We start from the raw sequence: 19,496 nt of genomic DNA on the forward strand, positions 1-19,496 counted from the left end.
TAAAAATATGCCTTGTCAGCTAAATTTTTAAATGACTGAAATAAGCCTCTTCTACAAGTGCCTATGTATTGTGTGAATGATGTTTTCATTAATTTGAAGTTGTTCAGTCAGAATGATAGAGCTGACAGGAATCTTAAGAGATAACACAGTATATTGTCCTGATTTTATGGATAAGGAAAGTGAAACCATGAGAGTGTAAGGTTCAAGGTTATATATAATAAATGTCAGAGTAGCTCTTCTGGCTCCAAGATAGGATTGCTCTTAGCTGCCTTTCATAGCAGATATTCACAGCAGTTCAGACTATGAAGTTATTGTGAGCCTGTTTTAGGACAGAAGACTCCGGTTTAACATTTAAAAATCCCTCTGATGTGGAGATAAATATAAGAGTTATCAAGCTGGGGAGGCATCTGTTAGATATGGCATTATATCATAATATAATAACACAAGATTGCACACCAGTTTTGCCATTTCCAGAAAAAAGTTAATGACTCCCATCACTATCAACTCTTGTGTTACCGAAGATGATGATTATTCTTCCTTTTTTTTTTTTTTTTGTATTTTGAGCTGGCTATTATGTTTAGCTAGACCAACCAGTGTTGCTAAAAAGATTAGAAAACAAATTAAGACTTCTAATTTTTTTTGAAGATCGTATTTATTTATTTGACAGAGAGACACAGTGAGAGAGGGAGTACAAGCAGGGGAAGTTGGAGAGGGAGAAGCAGATTTCTATTGGAGCAGGGAGCCAGATGCGGGGCTCAATTCTAGGATGACCTGAGCTGAGGGCAGACACTTAACGACTGAGCCACCCAGGCACCCCAAATTAAGATTTTTTTTTAAGATTTTATTTATTTATTTGACAGAGAGAGATCACAAGTAGGCAGAGAGGCAGGCAGAGAGAGAGAGAAGAGGAAGCAGGCTCCCTGCTGAGCAGAGAGCCCGATACGGGACTCGATCCCAGGACCCTGAGATCATGACCTGAGCTGAAGGCAGCGGCTTAACCCACTGAGCCACCCAGGCGCCCCCCAAATTAAGATTTTTTAATGTGAGTTAAAAATATGTTAAAGTTGACTTATAGACAAATAGTTTGTTATTTCATTTTAACCAATTATTGATAAATATTTTTTCACTTTTTCAGGCATGTGCTCAAGGGGATTTTCAAAGAGCATCTACATGTGCACTGCGCTGTAAGGATATGTTGATGAGGTTCCCTAAAATGGTGAGTGAAATATCTGCACTTACTCTCCAAGAGTTTGAAAATATGTTATGTCAAGTTCTAGGTAGAATCATGACTACTTCATGCAGTTCTTCAGAGATTATATTTAAGGTCGGGTCCACTCATTTAGCTGATCTTTGAAATATTTTCTTTGTCTTGTACTAGAAAGGGTGTTTAAAAAAGCAAAGGGTTATTTCTTAAAATTTATTTGCTTTCCCTTTTATTGTCAAATCATTTTGCTAACATTTCCTCCATATTTCAAGCTATGTGATGAAAGAATGGAAAAAATGAGTTTATATCTCTGCTGGCAAGGTCAATAGCAGTTAATCATATCACTGTCATCATGTTTTTCTATATTGGGGGTGTGAGAGAATTGATAGGATAAATAAATCCTACTTCCCAGTCTGGTTCTCATCAAAATTCCAGGGTTGATAATTTTTTATTTTTCTTTTTTTTTTAAGACTTTATTTATTTGACAGAGAACACAAGTAGGCACAGAGGCAGGCAGAGAGAGAGAGAGAGAAGCAGGTTCTGCACTGAGCAGAGAGCCCGATGTGGGGCTCGATCCCAGGGTCCTGGGATCATGACCTGGGCCGAAGGCAGAGGCTTTAACCCGCTGAGCCACCCAGGCACCCCAATTTTTTATTTTTCTTAACTACCTTTTATTTCTCTCTTGCTTCACTGCCTATGTCTACTTTACTCTTTGTTTTCACAGAGGGAATTGATAACAAAGATATATTTAGATGTTAGGGTGAATGTTCCTTAGGTCTTCTTGCATTATACCTTCTTGTGAGATTGGTCTTATTTTTCCCTTAAATTCTGTGTTATAATGTAGAACTTAATTTAGTAAATAGTTATGTATTTCTAATTATATGCTAGGTACTCTTCTAGGCTTTATTTATTTATTTTATTACAAAATTTTATAAAAAATTTATTTGAGAGGGAGAAAGAGAGTGAGAGAGAGAGAGAGAGAGCAGGGGGCAGGGGTAGAGGGAGAGTGAGAGAGAGAAGCAGACTTCTTGCTGAGCAAGGAATCTTTGATGTGGGACTGGATCCCAGGACCCTGGGATCATGACCTGAGCTGAAGGCAGATATTTAACTGCCTTCAGGTAAAGGCACTTAACTTTGTGCCTTTAACTGAAAGCACACCCAGTCATCCTCTCTTCTAGGCTTAAAAAATTTTTTTAAACTTTTTAAAAATTTTTTTAAAGATTTTATTTATTTATTTGAGAGACAGAGAGAGAGAGAGCATGAGTGGAGGGGAGAGGGAGAAGCAGACTCCCCACTGAGCAGGGAGGCCAAAGTGGGGCTTGATCCCAGGACCCTGAGATCATGACAGGTAGACACCCAACCATATGAGCCAGCCAGGCGCCCCTAGACTTTAAAAATTTTTAAAGCAGGGGCACCTGGCTGGCTCATTCTGTGGAGTGTGTGACTCTTGATCTTGAGGTTCTGAGTTTAAACCCCATGTTTGGTGTAGAGATTACTAAAAAAATAAAAAACTCCATAAAATTTTTAAAAAGTTAAAAAATTTTAAGGCAATTTCATATTTTTAAAAAAATATTAAAAGAGGGATGACTGGTTGGCTCAGTTGGTTAAGTGTCTGCCTTCGGCTCAGGTCATGATCCCGGGGTTCTGGGATCAAGTTCTATGTCGGGCTCCTTTCTCAGCAGGGAGCTTGCTTCTCCCTCTGCCTGCCCTGCCTGTTTTGCCTGCAGCTTTCCGTGCTTCTGCTCTCTCTCTCTGACAAATAAAATCTTAAAAAAATGTTACAAGAATAGTATGAAGAAATCCTTTATCCTTTGTACAGAGACCTCATTCAAGTTTCCCAAAACTGTCCTCTATACAAAATGGAATCAATTTCCATTGTACCTAGTCTCTTTCAGTCTGGAATACTTCGTCACTCTTTTTTGACTTTCATGACTTTGGCAGTTTTGAAGATTACTGACCAGTCATTTTGTAGAGTGCATCTTAGTTTTTTTAATTAAAAAAATTTTGGGGGGCACCTGGGTGGATCAGTGGGTTAATCCGCTGCCTTCGGCTCGGGTCATGATCTCAGGGTCCTGGGATCGAGTCCCGCATTGAGATCTCTGCTCAGCGGGGAGCCTGCTTCCCTCTTTCTCTGCTTGCCTCTCTGTCTACTTGTGATCTCTCTCTGTCAAATAAATAAATAAATAAAATCTTAAAAAAATATATTAAAAAAATTTTTTTGAGATATGGTTGACGTATTGTATAAGTTTGAAGTATACAGCGTGTTGGTTTTATACATTTATATACTGCAATATGATTACTATAGTAGTGTTACCTAACACCTTTATTATGTCACATAATCATTGTTTTTGTGTGTGTGTGTGTTGAGAACAGTTAAGATCTACTCTCTTAGCAATTTTGAAATTTATAATAGTGTTGTTTACTGTAATTATTGTATTGTGCATTAGATCTCCAAAACTTACATTACATTTGCATGTTTCCACCCTTAAGCAACATCTTTCTAATTCCCCTACCCTTAATTCAAGTTTGTTCAGAGTTTCTTCATGTTTAGAACAAATTACGACTCTGAGACCAGGAAATCACAGAAGTAATTCTGTATTCTCCTCATGGCTTCCTATTGGGTGGCAGACAGGATTGATTCAGTCTGTTATTGGTGGTGCTCATTTTGATCTCTTGAATAAAATGATATTTTCCAGGTTTTTTTGCTATAAACACATGTATTTTTTTCCTTTTGTTATTCATAAGTATTTTGTGGGGTGATACCTTGAAACTATATGAAGTCCAATTTCACATCCTACTTTCACCATCCATTGATATTTCTTGCCTAAATTCGTACTGTGATGGTTGACAATTGAATGTTTTTCTATCTTTCTGCATTTATTAGTTGACATTCTACTATAAAAACTTTTTTATTGTGGGAAAATGTATATAATATGAAATTTGTCATTTTAACCATTTTTAAGCATATAATTCATTGACCTTAACTATATTTGCAGTTTGGTATAACCATCACCACTATCAGTTTCCAAAATTTTTCATCAGTCCAAATAGAAACTCTGTACACATTACACAATAACTCCTATTACCTCTTCTCCACAGTTCCTGGTATCCTCTAATCTACTTTCTATCTATGGACTTTCCTGTTCTAGATATTACATATAAGTGGAATCATATAATATTGATCCTTTTTTAAGAAAAGATTTTAGGGGGCACCTGGGTGGCTCAGTGGGTTAAAGCCTCTGCCTTCAGCTCAGGTCATGATCCCAGGGTCCTGGGATCTAGCCCCGCTTTGGGCTGTCTGCTCAGCGGGGAGCCTTGTTTTCCTCTCTCTCTCTGCCTGTCTCTCTGCCTACTTGTGATCTCTGTCAAATAAATAAATAAAATAAAAATCTATTTATTTGACAGACAGAGATCACAAGTAGGCAGAGAGGCAGGCAGAGAGAGAGAGGAGAAAGCAGGCTCCCCGCAGAGCAGAGAGCCCAACGCTGGGCTCCATCCCAGGACCCTGGGATCATGACCTGAGCTGAAGGCAGAGGCTTTAACCTACTGAGCCACCCAGGCCCCCAATATTGATCCTTTTATGTCTGGCTTACTTCACTGAGCATTAATATTTTTAAGATTCACCTACGTTGTAGCATGTATCAGAATTATATTCCTTGCTATGATTGAATCATATTTCATTATATGTACATACTATATTTTATTTATCCATTCAGCAATTGATGGAGACTTGGGTTATTTCCACCTTTTGGCTATTGCAAATAATGCTTCTATGAACACTGATGTATAAATATCTGTTTGAATTCCTGTTTTTATTACTTTTTTGAACCTTTTTAAAAAAAAGATTTATTTATTTTAGAGACAGCAAGCAAGCATGGGGAGGGCAGAGGGAGAGGGAAAGAAGCAGACTCCTGCTGAGCACTGAGCCTAACGTGGAGCTCGATCTCATGACCCTAAGATCATGACCTGAACCAAAATCAAAAGTCAGATGCTTAACTGACAGAGCCACCCAGATGCCCCTTGAACACTTGTTTTTAATTCTCTTAGATAAATATCTAGGATTGGAATTGGTGGGTCATATGGTAATTCTGTGTTTAACTCTTTGAAGAATCACCAGACTTTTTCTATAGCATCTGTACCATTTTACATTTCTGCCAGCAGTGTATGAGGGTTCCAATTTCTCTGTATCCTCACCAACTCTTATTTTCCAGATTTTAAAATTATTATAGCCATCCTAGTAGGTGTGCAGTGGTTTCTCATTATGCTTTTGATTTGCATTTCCTTAATAACTAATGATATTGAACATCTTTTCATGTGCTTATTGGGCATTTGTATATCTTCTTTAGGGAAGTGTCTATTATCATCCTTCGCCTATTTTTTTTTCTTTGCATATTTTTAAATTGGGTTGTCCAGTTTTAAGAATTCTTTATATGGTCTAGATATTAAAGCCTTACATGATTTGCAAATATTTTTGCTCATTCTAAGGGTTGTATTTTCACTCTCTTTATAGTGTCCTTTGATGCACTTTAATTTTGATTAAGTCCAGTTTATCTATTTTTTCTTTTGTTGGCCTATGCTTTTGGTGTCATTTAAGAAACTTGTCAAATCCAAGGTCGTGAAGATTTTGGTGTTCGTTTGAGAGTTTTACAGCTTTAGCTCTTAAATTCAGGATTTTGATCCATTTAAATTTTTCTGTTTGACTATATTGTTAGGACACTCATGTTTTTATTTTATTTTATTTTTTATGGTTTTTATTTTAAAGGTCAGTGAAATTATTTAGTGTGTTTTTGATGGGCTTAAGTTTTATTTTTTATTTTATTTATTTTTTTAAAGATTTTTATTTATATATTTAGCAGAGAGATAGAGCGCACAAGCAGGCATAGCAGCTGGCAGAGGGAGAGGGAGAACCAGGATCTCCACTGAGCAGGGACCCCGATGCATAGCTAGATCCCAGGACTCTGGGATCATGACCCCAGCTGAAAGCAGCCGCTTAACTCACCCAGCCACCCAGGCGCCCCTTGATGGGCTTAAGTTTTAGATAGTGGACCTGAAAATCTAGGGCAGGAAATCTTTTAATGAGAGGAAATGATTGGATAAAGGCTAGAGAAGAGCTAACATAATATTTATTTACTTAAAGGGTATTAATGAATTAAATAAACCAAGTGTTTTTCCTGAGACATCTGTTCTGTATGCCAAAACTGGATTAGGAATTACTGTAAGGTGTTAACATGAAGCCAGAAGGGAATGCTGTTCAGAGACAGAGAAATAAAGCGTATGGAAAATTGTGTCTTAGGGCACCAAGAGAAATAACTAATGACCTGTAGTTGATTATTATTGAGCTATCCAAGAATTAAAGAAAGCTGAGTCAGGGAGGGACTGGAAGGTAAGTATCTTAAAGCCATTAAGGAAGAAAGCCAGGCAATTACCATTCACTGTTAAAATAGGACAAAATGTAAAAATACATGATCTATAAATGTGTAGAAGAGAACAAAAGCAGAAAGAAAAATAGTTCAGGACTTGGGACTGGAGAAACAATAGCTTTGTTTTTTCTGAGTTTAAAAATCCTGATATACAAAGTAATTTGCAGAGAAGATGACCTTATCTAGCTAATTAAAAATGCAAGGCCTCTGGGGTGGCTCAGTGGGTTAAGTCTCTGCCTTTGGCTCAGGTCATGATCTCAGGGTCCTGGGATCAAGCCCCACATCGGGCTCTCTGCTGAGCGGGGAGCCTGCTTCCCCCCCCCCCGCCTCTGCCTGCCTCTTTGCCTACTTGTGATCTCTCTCTCTCTGTCAAATAAATAAATAAAATCTTAAAAAAAATACAAGGCCTTTGATTGAACTTGAAACTTAGTGGTGAAACTTATTATTAGCAGCAATATTTGAGTTTTAAAAGTCATCCATATACTCTCATGTTGGCATTGTAAAGTGAGTATTCAGTTGGAGCTGTCTTTCTGGACTGTAGCAGTAGATCGAAGTTCTAGATATCCCGTGGGTTTTGGAGCTTCCATAAGTCTCTTTCTCTGTGACCAATATAACAGCAGGACTTACAGACCTACCTTCTTTGTATTGGTTTTTGCCATTGTGTATTCCTTGCAAAATGAGAGGTTAGCACTCCATGGAAGGCTGGGAAGATATTATTTTTTATTTTTTGTTTTTGTTAAGATTTTACTTCTTTCAGATCAAGTGAGAGAGAATGAGGGAGAGAGAGATCGAGAGAGAGTGCAAAGGTTGGGGGGGAGGGACAAAGGAAGAGGGAGAAACAGGCTCCCCACTGAGCAGGGAGCCCAACTCTGGGCCTGAGCTGAAGGCAGACACTTAACTGACTGTACAATCCAGATGCCCTGCAAGGATATTTTTAGGGATATTTTTATGAATCTTAGTTCTTCATACCCCGTTAGAAATGTGTCATGAGGGCAGGGATTTTTCTCTGTTTTGTTCACTGATTTATCTGTAATGACTGAAATAGTGCCTGATAGATAGGAGATGCATAGTAAATATTTATTATTGAATGTATAATGATTGCGTGCATAAAGCAGTATTGGTAGTTAAAAGATTTTATTTTTGTCATTACATTGGAAATACATTGTGGTTCTCTTAAAAGATATTTTAGTATTTTATAGCTTTGTTGTTGTAAGTTTGTTATTATTTTGCATTCTTTTTTTCTCCTAGGAAGTAGCATTTAACGTAAGTACACTTGAACGTTTTTTGAGGGCAAAGACAAATCCTGGGGAAACTGAATAAAGACTAATATACATTAGATGTTCGTCGAAAGTTTTATTTCCATTTTCTTCTGTGCACGTTAGTTACAGGCCTCTCTGCAGCATGTGGATGTGAGCTGCATTATTCCAGTATAGCTGTATAATTGGTGTGGTCCTGTGTGAACCTATGGGATCTGGGGCATGTAATGAGTTAAGCTTTTTCTGCTAAAATGTCAAGAATGCATTCAAATACTTCTGGATTCTTGCCAGACCCACATTACCAAGGCTATTCTTTATTTTAGATTAAAATATACAGGTCTGAAGGGCTCAGGCATACATATTGAATTTCTTCTGAATATACTGTAATTCAAAAGGAAATTTTTTTGAAGGAAGACAGGTCTTTATACATTACTTATGAATAACTTGCCTCAGATCTTGGATTCTTAATTGAAGATCTGCTTCTGTAGTCTTACTCAGGTAAAACTTGTAAAGGATTCCATTATATGGAATTAAATGGGTGTAATCAGATTCTGGAGGGATATTTGGATAAGCTATTAGAAATTAAAATTTTTTCTCTTAAACCATTTCCCAGGATTTGGACAGATGAAAATTATATAAGATATAGCAATGATGCAGGGACTGAGATATCGATAATCCATAAAAAAGTATTTTCTTATGGCACCATTCACATAATTTTTTAAAGTTGTCTTGATTTTGAAAAAACATGCTCTTTTTTTTTTTTTAAAGATTTTATTTATTTATTTGACAGAGAGAGATCACAAGTAGGCAGAGAGGCAGTCAGAGAGAGAGAGGAGGAAGCAGGCTCCCTGCTAAGCAGAGAGCCCGATGTGGGACTCGATCCCAGGACCCTGAGATCATGACCTGAGCTGAAGGCAGCGGCTTAACCCACTGAGCCACCCAGGCACCCTCTTTTTCTTTCTTTTTTTTTTTTTAAATAATGAATGTTATGGTGCTAGACCATAGTTAATCTTTATTTTTTAAGATTTTATTTATTTATCTGACAGAGAGAGAGAGAGATCACAAGTAGGCAGAGAAGCAGACAGAGAGAGAGGAGGGAAGCAGGCTCCCCACCGAGCAGGGAGCCCAACGCGGGGCTGGATCCCAGGACCCTGAGACCATGACCTGAGCCGAAGGCAGAGGCTTAATCCACTGAGCCACCCAGGCGCCCCCAAAACATCCTCTTTTATGCTTTTTTCTTTGACCGTACTCGCTGATCTAATGCCTCTTATTGGACCTGGAAACCTACAAAGGAGGTTGTCCTTTTGCTGGTCAATGGTTAGGCTTCCCATTTCCTGTTACAAAGTACCTTTCAAGTTCTAATAGTAATGTATGTATTACTTTTCCAAATATAACTCTTACCCAAACTGAATATTTTATAGCTCCTCTTTAGATAATTTGGGAGGTTTAAATAAAGAATAGTGGGTTATTTTGATGTATAAAATAAAGTATGTCTTAAAGACCAGAACTGTTATAGATTTTTTAACATTAAAAAATCATGAATCTGACTTTTCTTTTTTTTTAATATTGCAGACTGGATATCTTCACATTCTCTGTTACAACTTTGGAGTAGAAACCCACAAGCAGAGTAAATATGAAGAAAGTTCTTTCTGGCTTAGGTAATATAAACAAAATTAATGAATGTGAATTTAGGGATATCATCATACGGTTCAGTAAATACTGTGTGTTACTTTGTCAGTTTAAATAGTCTCTGACTTCACTGGGCGCCTGGGTGGCTCAGTGGGTTGAAGGCTCTGCCTTCAGCTTGGGTCATGATCCTGGGGTCCTGGAATTGAGCCCCACTTCGGGCTCTCTGCTCAGCGGGGAGCCTGCTTCCTCCTCTCTTTCCCTGCCTGCCTCTCTGACTACTTGTAATTCTGTCTGTCAAATAAATAAATAAAATCTTTAAAAAGCAAAAAACAAAAAGCAAAGAAAAGTCTCTGACTTCAAAAGCCAATATGCTAAATTTATTTATTCCTTTAACGTGTGTTATTTACATGTTGCCATTTGATAAGAAAATGTATTCTATCCTTAATGTAACATGAGATGTTCTTCTTTCATTCCTCCTTCATATCTCCATCACGAATATGAATTTTTCTTTTGCTTTGTTATGTATTGCTGTCTGCCAGCCCCAGAGTATATATATATGGGTGGGTGGGTGAAGAGTAGGATCAGGATCAGCTAAAATTGTTACTATGAAATGAATTCTGCTATTTTAATATCAGTAAGTATATGTTTAGTACTTACTGTATGAACAGTGTTATACTAATATTTGTACTATTGTACTGAATCTGGAAATATCAAGGGAATAATGTAAAAATAGAGCAACTAGATGCAAGAACCCTGTCTTTCACTGAGCACTTAGGCACAGTATAGGTTCTGACACATAGACCATTCAATAATTGCTAGTTAAATGAATTTATTTGAAAAATGTATTTTTCTGGAGATGTGACATAAGGTACTTTGAACATCAGGGGATTATGGAGTAAAATATGTCAAATCAATTCACTGAATGTTTTTCCATTCTGTGTATAGGGTTAGTTCTGGTTATTTGAAGATACTGTCAAGGTTAGTTTAACTGTTGTGAAAATTACATTTGCCATTAATGAAATAAAGGCAAATATGGTCTTTGAGATTATAGTAATCACAGGTATATATATCTCTAATAAAATATTTATGCAAATGACTTTTATGTAAAAGACTTTTAAAAAAGATTTTATATATTTATTTGTCAGAGAGAGAACACAAGCAGAGGGAGTGGCAGAGGGAGAACTAAGCTCCCTGCTGAACAAAGGGGCCTAATGTGGGACTCAATCCCAGGACCTTGGGATCATAACCTGAGCTGAAGGGAGACACTTAACAGACTGAGCCACCCAGGCATCCCTGTAAAAGACTTTGTAGAGCATAAAGATTGATCAAACTCTATATATAAGAACTATGCCTAACAGAGCAGGCTTATACAGTTATGAGTTATACTTAATTTAGAATGTTTCACAGAAGTGGAATATACCTGAAGTTATTATGAAATCACATTTTAATAAATTGAATTATTTTAAATATAATCAGAGGAGCTGAGTAGTTTAGCTCAGGTTTTATAACAGGTTTCATTTAAATGAACCTTTTAATAATGTGAATGATAAGTGAGTTTTGTTACAGGATTTGGCAGTATTGGCAGGTACAAAGTTTATGGCATCGGGGCGCCTGGGTGGCCCAGTGGGTTAAGCCTCTCCTTTAGGCTCAGGTCATGATCTCAGGGTCCTGGGATCGAGCCCCGCATTGGACTCTCTGCTCTGCAGCGACCCTGCTTCCTCCTGTCTGCCTACTTGTGATCTCTGTCTGTCAAACAAATAAATCAAATAAAATAAAAACCTTTTTTTTTTTGTCAAATAAAACCTTTTTTGACAGGCAGAGATCACAAGTAGGCAGACAGGCAGGCAGAGAGAGAGAGAGAGAAAGAGAGAGAGAGAGGAGGAAGCAGGCCCCCCACCGAGCAGAGAGCCCGATGTGGGGCTAGATCCCAGGACCCTGGGATCATGACCCGAGCCGAAGGCAGAGGCTTTAACCCGCTGAGCCACCCAGGCACCCCATAAATAAAATCTTTAAAACAACAACAGCAACAACAACAACAAAACAACGCTTATGGCATCAACCTATCAACTAGTATGCCAAGAAGACAGGGATGAGGAAGACAAAACAGAAACGAAAAACCCAAAACATATTGGTGCCATGGATGGCTTCTGGAAGCTTAAAACTGTGGAGGTGAGCTTGAAGTTTATGCCAAGAATGAGGGAGGAGGGAATGTTCTCTAGGAAGTGGTCATAAGGATAGGCTGAGACTTAAAGTGGCATATGTATAGGTCATTTTCACATATGCCATGGGTTGTTGACCTCTTATCTGGCATTATCACTTTTAGAAAACCTTCCAGTAGGAAAATTTGATGGTGACAGGGTGATTGACAGCCATATCATCAGTTAGGTATATTAGACTTTTCCTGTATATTTAGTGACTATATTTTTAGGAATGTCATTTGACCCATAGACTTTCGTCAAAATCTGTATTATAGGGGCACCTGGGTGGCTCAGTCAGTTGGGCATCTGTCTTTGGTTCTGGTCATGATCCCAGGGTCCTGGGATCGAGCCCTGCATCGGCAGGGAGCCTGCTTCTCCCTCTTCCACTCCCCTTGCTTATGTTCCCTCCCTTGCTGTGTCTGTCCCTGTCAAATAAGTGCATAAAATCTTTTTTTTAAAAAATTACATTTTATTGTTTTAAAAGAGGCAAAAGTAATTTTCAGTGTTATTAACAGTAGGAATTTTAGCACAATGGATAGTTTTTCTAGTATTAGATCAATTCAGTCAAAATTTGAGTCATCTGTGATACCAGTGTCATATTGGTAATATTGTGATACCTACTTTTTAGAATTATTGTACAGCTTAAATATGTGATGCATGTGTTGTAGAGTGTTCAATAACACGTAGAAAACAGAAACTGCTCAGTAAATGGTAGCTGTTGCTGCTATCTCTAGGTGATATGTTTGCTCTTTACTCTAAGTGAACACTAATGTGGCAAGTCCACTAGTTTACTCTAAAATTCATCACAGTGAAATCAAATGTGGATTATTTGTTGACTTAATAGATAACTATATTATAAAGACAAAAGCCCACATTTTCTGTCCTATACTGCTTATCTTTGCAACTTTTTTTTTGTGCTTTAATTATCCATGTGTTATAAAGACTATTGGGAGCAGTTGGTGATACAGTAGGAATAAATAGCTGCTAATTAAACACCCTTCTCTGTAACTTTTACACCAGAAGGAGGCAATGGAGAGAGTACTTTCTACAGACTGAAGTCTTTTTTGTAAACAGTGACTATCTTAACGCAGAGGCTATATGCATTTTGGAAAGTACCCATTCAGTTAGGGAAGAAAACTCCAGTTTTTTATTTTTTATAAACATATAATGTATTTTTATCCCCAGGGGTACAGGTTTGTGAATCGCCAGGTTTACACACTTCACAGCACTCACCATAGCACATACCCTCCCCAGTGTCCATAACTGCACCCCCCTCTTCCGGCCCCCCTCCCCCCAGCAACCCTCAGTTTGTTTTGTGAGATTAAGAGTCACTTATGGTTTGTCTCCCCCCCGATCCCATCTTGTTTCATTTATTCTTCTCCTACCCCCTAGCCCCGCACGTTGCATCTCCACTTCCTCATATCAGGGAGATCATATGATAGTTGTCTTTCTCTGATTGACTTATTTCACTAAGCATGATACTCTCTAGTTCCATCCACGTCGTCGCAAATGGCAAGATTTTATTTCTTTTGATGGCTGCATAGTATTCCATTGTGTGTGTTTGTGTGTGTGTGTGTGTACACACACCAAATCTTCTTTATCCATTCATCTGTTGATGGACAACTAGGTTCTTTCCATAGTTTGGCTATTGTGGACATTGCTGCTATAAACATTCGGGTGCCCCTTCGGATCGCTAAAACATGCCCCTTCAGATCACTAAAAACTCCAGTTTTACACAAATGATAACATATAAAAATTGCCATAGTATATTAGAATTTTGTTGAAATAAGCCTAGAATATAAAAGGGTGGTGGTGGGTATTGTTTATGAAGCTCTTTTCTGTCCCTCAGTTCTTGTTAGCAGATCTCTCTCAGTTCAGGGCCTCTTTTAGTTTTGTCTCCCCTTGCCTTTTCTTTTGCTAGAAAAGTTCATGAACAGCTGCTGTTCTCCTTGCTTTTTTCTACCACACTCTTTTGATCACATCCCCTTGTTAGAGATGCCATGGATTAAGAGAAGGCTGCTGTAATAATGAATGAAATTGGGACTCCTTTAGCTTACTTTACTGTAGGCATCAAGGTACCTGCCTCAGTGTATTCAATGACAAATTTAGTTAAGACTCTGTTAAATACAAAATTTCAGCCCTTTGATATCAGAATGCTTGTTTTGGAAATAAATGTAAGAAGTTTTTTTTTTAATAAAATGCATTTTAGGGGGCACGTGGCTGGCTCATTTGGAAGAGCGTGTGGCTCTTGATCTCGGGGTCATGGGTTCAACCCCTGTGTTGGGTGTAGAGATTAATAGAAAATAAACTTAAAAAAACCCCCACAATTTTGATCTTTGCTGCTCCTCCCCCTTTTAAATTCTTGCTATGTCGAGCTCCTCTGTCTGCTCTTAGCAGAAGACAAGCATAAATAGATGGGAAGAGATTATTGATAGAGAACTTTCTTTCTTCCACAGTCTAGGGGATTTCAGTTACTCTAGTAGCATTTAAATTTACTCTTTATCTTTTAAAGTCCTAATAATTTGGACATATATTATGCAGAATTTGGCTTTTTTATAAAAGGTATACAGAAATCGCACTGTGACTAATTAGTATTCTAAACGAAGCATAGTAAGCCAAACAAATACAAATAATTCTAACTCAAAAGGCTTTGGGGTTACATTGATTTACTGCAGAGATTTTGCAGATTTTTTTCTCCCTGGGAGGAAAATGCCTTAAATGCAAAATCTTAGTCATATTCTTTTTTTCTTTAAGATTTTATTTATTTATTTGACAGAGAGAGAGAGATCACAAGTAGGCAGAGAGTCAGGCAGAGAGAGAGAGAGAGAAGCAGGCTCCCCACTGAGCAAAGAGCCTGATGTGGGGCTTGATCCCAGGACACTGAGATCATGACGTGAGCCGAAGGCAGCGGCTTAATCCACTGAGCCACCCAGGCGCCCCTCTTAGTCATATTCTTAATCATGGATGATTTTTCTTTCATTTCTAGTAGTTCTAATTCATGCAGTTGTGTTACTTGGAGCTACTGACTGGTACACACTTGAGAGGCTAACTTTTTTTTCCCTTTGGTGTAAGAAGACCTATTTTGTAATTGTGGCAAATTAAATTTTAGGGGAGAACAGTTAAAATGAAAGGAATATAGCAAAAGTGGATATAGTAAAAATGTTTTAAAATTTCTCTGCTGATAAAAGATTTATGTATTAATTATAAAAATTTTAATTTTACAAAAAGATATAATGTGGTAAGTGAAAGTCATTTGTAATCCCACATTCATAAATGCTCATTATTAACATTTTACTTTATTTTTTATTTTTTTCACAAACAGTTTTTAAAAGGTCTTTTAATATGTTAAATGACAAGGAAGACATGAAAATCATTGAAATGCATTTGGAGGATTTAAGGAATTGAGGAGTTTATCTAAAATGGACCATAAATAAGGAAAATTAATGGAATGAAAACAAGACAATGACTATATATATAGGACAATTCCTAACTGGTGATCTCTTGTTAGAGATAGTGAGGTAAATTGGGAAAACGACAGAAGACATTTGAATTGGACAAAATCATGGAGAATTGAATAAAACCCTGAAGGTGTTCTGTAAAAAAATATCTAACTGATCTTAATAAATGAAATATAAATGACCTACAGGTCAGAGACTGCTTATAGATTCCTGAAGAGTCCTTTGTAGGTTAAATTGAGAATATTTCTCAACTCCTTGTGTGAGAGCTCTGTACTGCCTTTTCCCCTTCAGAATCCAAAGAAAGCATGATTTCTTCAGCATCTTTCTGAGACCATAATTACAGTTTACATTTTCTTTAAAAAAACTTTACAACCTAAACCTAGTGTTACTAGAGTTTTTGGATGTGAATAAATAATTGGGTAGACGGTATGTTACAGCAGGAGTAATTTTTGAACTCCTTTTCTAATACTACTTTTAATTTCTCTGAAGTTAATCTAAAACCCGTTGCCGTTGCTAGCTAATTTGAGTTAGGAATAGTTTTTACCCTGCACGTAGTATCCTCAAGTGAAATGTGTCTCTTTCCTGTTTCTATAAAACTTCTTGTATCTTTCATTGAATCAAAAAAGGAGAATTCAGGGGCACCTGGGTGGCTCAGTGGGTTAAGCCCCTGCCTTCGGCTCAGGTCCTGATCCCAGGGTCCTGGGATCGAGTCCCGCATCGGGCTCTCTGCTCAGCTGGGGGCCTGCATCCCTCCCTCTGTCTGCCTCTCCGCCTACTTGTGATCTCTCTCTCTCTGTCAAATAAATAAATAAAATCTTTAAAAAAAGGAGAATTCAGCAAAAATTATACTCCTGTTTTCTAAATTCATAGCACTTAGAGTTAGTGAACCAGATTATGAACCAGATTAAACCCAACCATGTGGGGTTTAAAAATAGCTATTATGTTTATGATAGGGACAGTATTTATGAGGTATTTTTATTTATCAATGCTTAGCCTTTACTATGGTTATATAGGAGTATATATCACCAGAGGTCTTTTTTTTTTTTTTAAGAAGATTCTACTTTTTTAAGTAATCCTTACACACAGGTGGGGCTGGAACCTAAAACCGTGAGATCAGGAGTTTCATGCTCTACTGATTCAGCCAGCTATGTGCCCCCACCAGAGGTCTTCTAATAAGGAAATAACAAAGGAAATGTAAATGTGTATTATGCATAAATAGTAATGATTCACTATATGAGCCCAGGGGAAATTTTTATCAGTTTGAATAGTACTTAATGCTCACCTTTTATTTTCCCCTTGTTCTCAGCCTAAGACCTTGAGAATCTGACAATATTATTTATAGACAGGCAATGTGATCTAAGGAATGATCACAGAGCTAGCAATAGAAAACTTGTTAACTAATCAATTGTGTGATCTTGTGTCACTTAACTAATAACATGCTGCAATGTCTGTCTGAAAAGTGGGTACGCTATTATCTGTGTCACAGGCTTATAATAAAGATGCCATAGGGAACATAATAGGACTTTGAACATTAAGGGTATTATATAATCATAGACTGATAAATTAACTATAAAAATAATATGCAAGACCTTTTAAAAAATTATTTTATTAACATATAATGTATTATTTGCCCTAGGGGAACAGGTCTGTGAATCGTCAGGCTTACACACTTCACAGCTCTCACCATATCACATACCCTCCGCAGTGTCCATAACCCAACCACCCTCCCCCCCACCAAGCAACCCTCAGTTTGTTTTATGAGACTAAGAGTCTTATGGTTTGTCTCCCTCCTAATCCCATCTTGTTTCAGTTTTTTCCTTCCTTACCCCCCAAACCCCCCACTCTGCCTCTCAAATTCCTCATATTAGGGAGATCATATGATATTTGTCTTTCTCTGATTGACTTCGCTCAGCATAATACCCTCTAGTTCCATCCCTGTCATGCAAGACCTATTTTAATGGTGAATGGAATGTATTAGCACCATCTTGTGGAAGTAGAATGAATTGTGTGACTGCAGTTTTAACAAGAAGATAATTTACTAAAGTTAACACTTAGAGCTTTAAGATTCTTTAAGATCAAGTAGAGTAATTTAGGAACTGTGTTCTCTGGTGCTCTCTGGTTCTGCTAGAATAGCTTTTCAGAATCCCCATTAAGAGAAGGAGCAGATGTAGCCACAATTCTCTAACATACCCATCTTGATTTGGAGAAGTTAGGCATTAATTTTAAGTAGTATGTCTGTGGAAGATTTTGTTTGAAAAAAGTGATTTGCTTGCTTACAGTTTGAAAGTGACTTGCATAGATCAATTTCATCTTGTATAGTTAGGGAAATTAACATTTAGAGAGATTTATACAATGGCGCCTAGTTGGGATCCTGTATCTTTAGTCTTTTAGGAATAGTCTTTCTCCAAAGGTCAGTAATGATGTTCCCTCCTTGATTCCTGATTTTAACTAATGTGAGTCTTCTTTCTTCTTTTCTTGGCCAGTCTAGCTAAAGGTTTGTCATTCTGTTGGGTCTTTTCAAAGCATCAACTTTTGGTTTTATTGTTTTTTTCTCTATTGTTTTTCAGTTATTTCATTTTATTCCCCCTGTAATTTTTGTGACTTTTCCCATTCATGCTTGCTTTAGACTTAGTTTGCTCTTTCTTTTCCATTTTTCTAACATGGAAGGTTGAGATCTTACTTCTCTTTTAATATTGTTATAGGTATAAAATTTTCCTTAACCATTGTTTTCTATCCCATAAATTTTGGTATGTTGTATTTTCGCGTTCACTCAGCTCAAGGTGTTTTCTAATTTCTCTTGTGATTTATTCTTTGACCCATGGGTTATTTGAGAGTGTGTTGTTTAATTTACCCATAACTTCTTGATTTCTAATTTAATTTCATGTTGGTAGAGAACATACTTTCTATGACTTCACTTCTGTTAAATGTACTGAGGTTTTTTAATATGTTCTGTGCTAAAAAATGATCTATGTGTACTTGAGAAGAGGGTGTAGTCTACTATCATTGGGTAGAATATGATACAGATGTCTGTTAGGTTAGTGGGTATATAGTGCTGTTTAAGTCTTCTGTATCCTCTTTGATGCTCTGCCTCCTTATCCTGCCTGTTATTGAAAGTGGGGTATTAAAATTCTCAGCTGTCATTATTATGTATCTTTTCATTCAGTTTTGTTCACTTTTGTTGATGTATTTTGGGGGCTCTGTTGTTAGCTTTATATATGTTTTTGTTATATCTTAGTAATGGTTTAGCTATTTTATCATTTTAAAATATCCCTCTTTAATAACGTTTTTCATCTTTAAGTCTATTTTGGGAGCACCTGGGTGGCTCCGTCAGTTAAGCCATCTGCCTTCGGCTTAGGTCATGATTCCAGGATTCTGGGATCTAGCCCTGCATTGGGCTCCTTGCTCAGCAGAAAGCCTGCTTCTCCCCTGCCTCCCACAACCCCTGCTTGTGCTTACTCTCTCCCTCTCTGTCTGTGCCAAATAAATTTTTAAAAAATCTTTAAAAAATCTTTTTTAAAAAAGTCTGTTTTGTCTGATATTAGCGTAGCTACTCTAGTGTTCTTATGGTTGCTGTTTACATGGTATGTCTTTTTCCATCCTTTACTTTCAGCCTCTTTGGTATGTTTGAATTTAAGTGTGTTTTTTGTCAGGGTGCCTGGGTGGTGCAGTTGGTTAAGCATCCAACTCTTGCTGTCAGCTCATGTCATGATTTCAGGGTTGTGAGATTGCGCCCTGCCTTGGGCTTCATGCTCCCGTGCACAGTCTGCATAATTTCTCTCTCCCTCCTGCTCTGCCCTCCACCCCCGCATGTGAGCTCTTTCTTTCAAATAAGTAAATCTTAAAAAAAAAATAAAGTGTGTTTCATGTCAACAGCATCTAGCTGGATCTTTTTAAATAATCCAGTCTGAAAATCTCTGATGTTTGATTTTATTGTTAAATCCATTCAGCCTTTTAATGTTGATACTGTTGGATTTATATCTGACATTTTGCTTTTTGTCATGTCATGTCTTATGACTACCTATTTTCTCTTTTCCTCCTTTACTTCTTTCTTTTATCTAAGTGAATATATTTTGAAAATTAATAAATGTACTTTTTTGTTGTGATGAATATATACAACATAAAATTTGCTTTTTAAATTATTTTAAATGTTTGATTCAGGGAGATTAATTACATTCCCAGTATTCAACCATCATTACGATCAATTTTAAAAACGTTTTTCATCATCTCAAATAGAAATTCTGTAACTTTTTCTTTTTACTTTTTTTTTTTTTATTTTTATTTTTTTTTTATTTTTATTTTTATTTTTTTTAAAGATTTTATTTATTTATTTG

General features: G+C 37.1%; 1 protein-coding gene across 1 annotated transcript in view; it reads left to right on the forward strand.

The window, feature by feature from the left end:
- TEX11 (testis expressed 11) overlaps positions 1–19,496 on the forward strand; it is a 335,773-nt gene that overhangs the window by 62,705 nt on the left and 253,572 nt on the right. The window contains exons 7-8 of the mRNA XM_044234723.1: positions 1,136–1,216; positions 9,453–9,538. Of these exons, the coding sequence (XP_044090658.1) occupies positions 1,136–1,216; positions 9,453–9,538 (167 nt within the window). The remainder of the gene's footprint in view (positions 1–1,135; positions 1,217–9,452; positions 9,539–19,496) is intronic.

This window comes from Neovison vison, chromosome X (assembly GCF_020171115.1).
Source record: "Neovison vison isolate M4711 chromosome X, ASM_NN_V1, whole genome shotgun sequence".
Lineage (NCBI taxonomy): Eukaryota > Metazoa > Chordata > Mammalia > Carnivora > Mustelidae > Neogale > Neogale vison.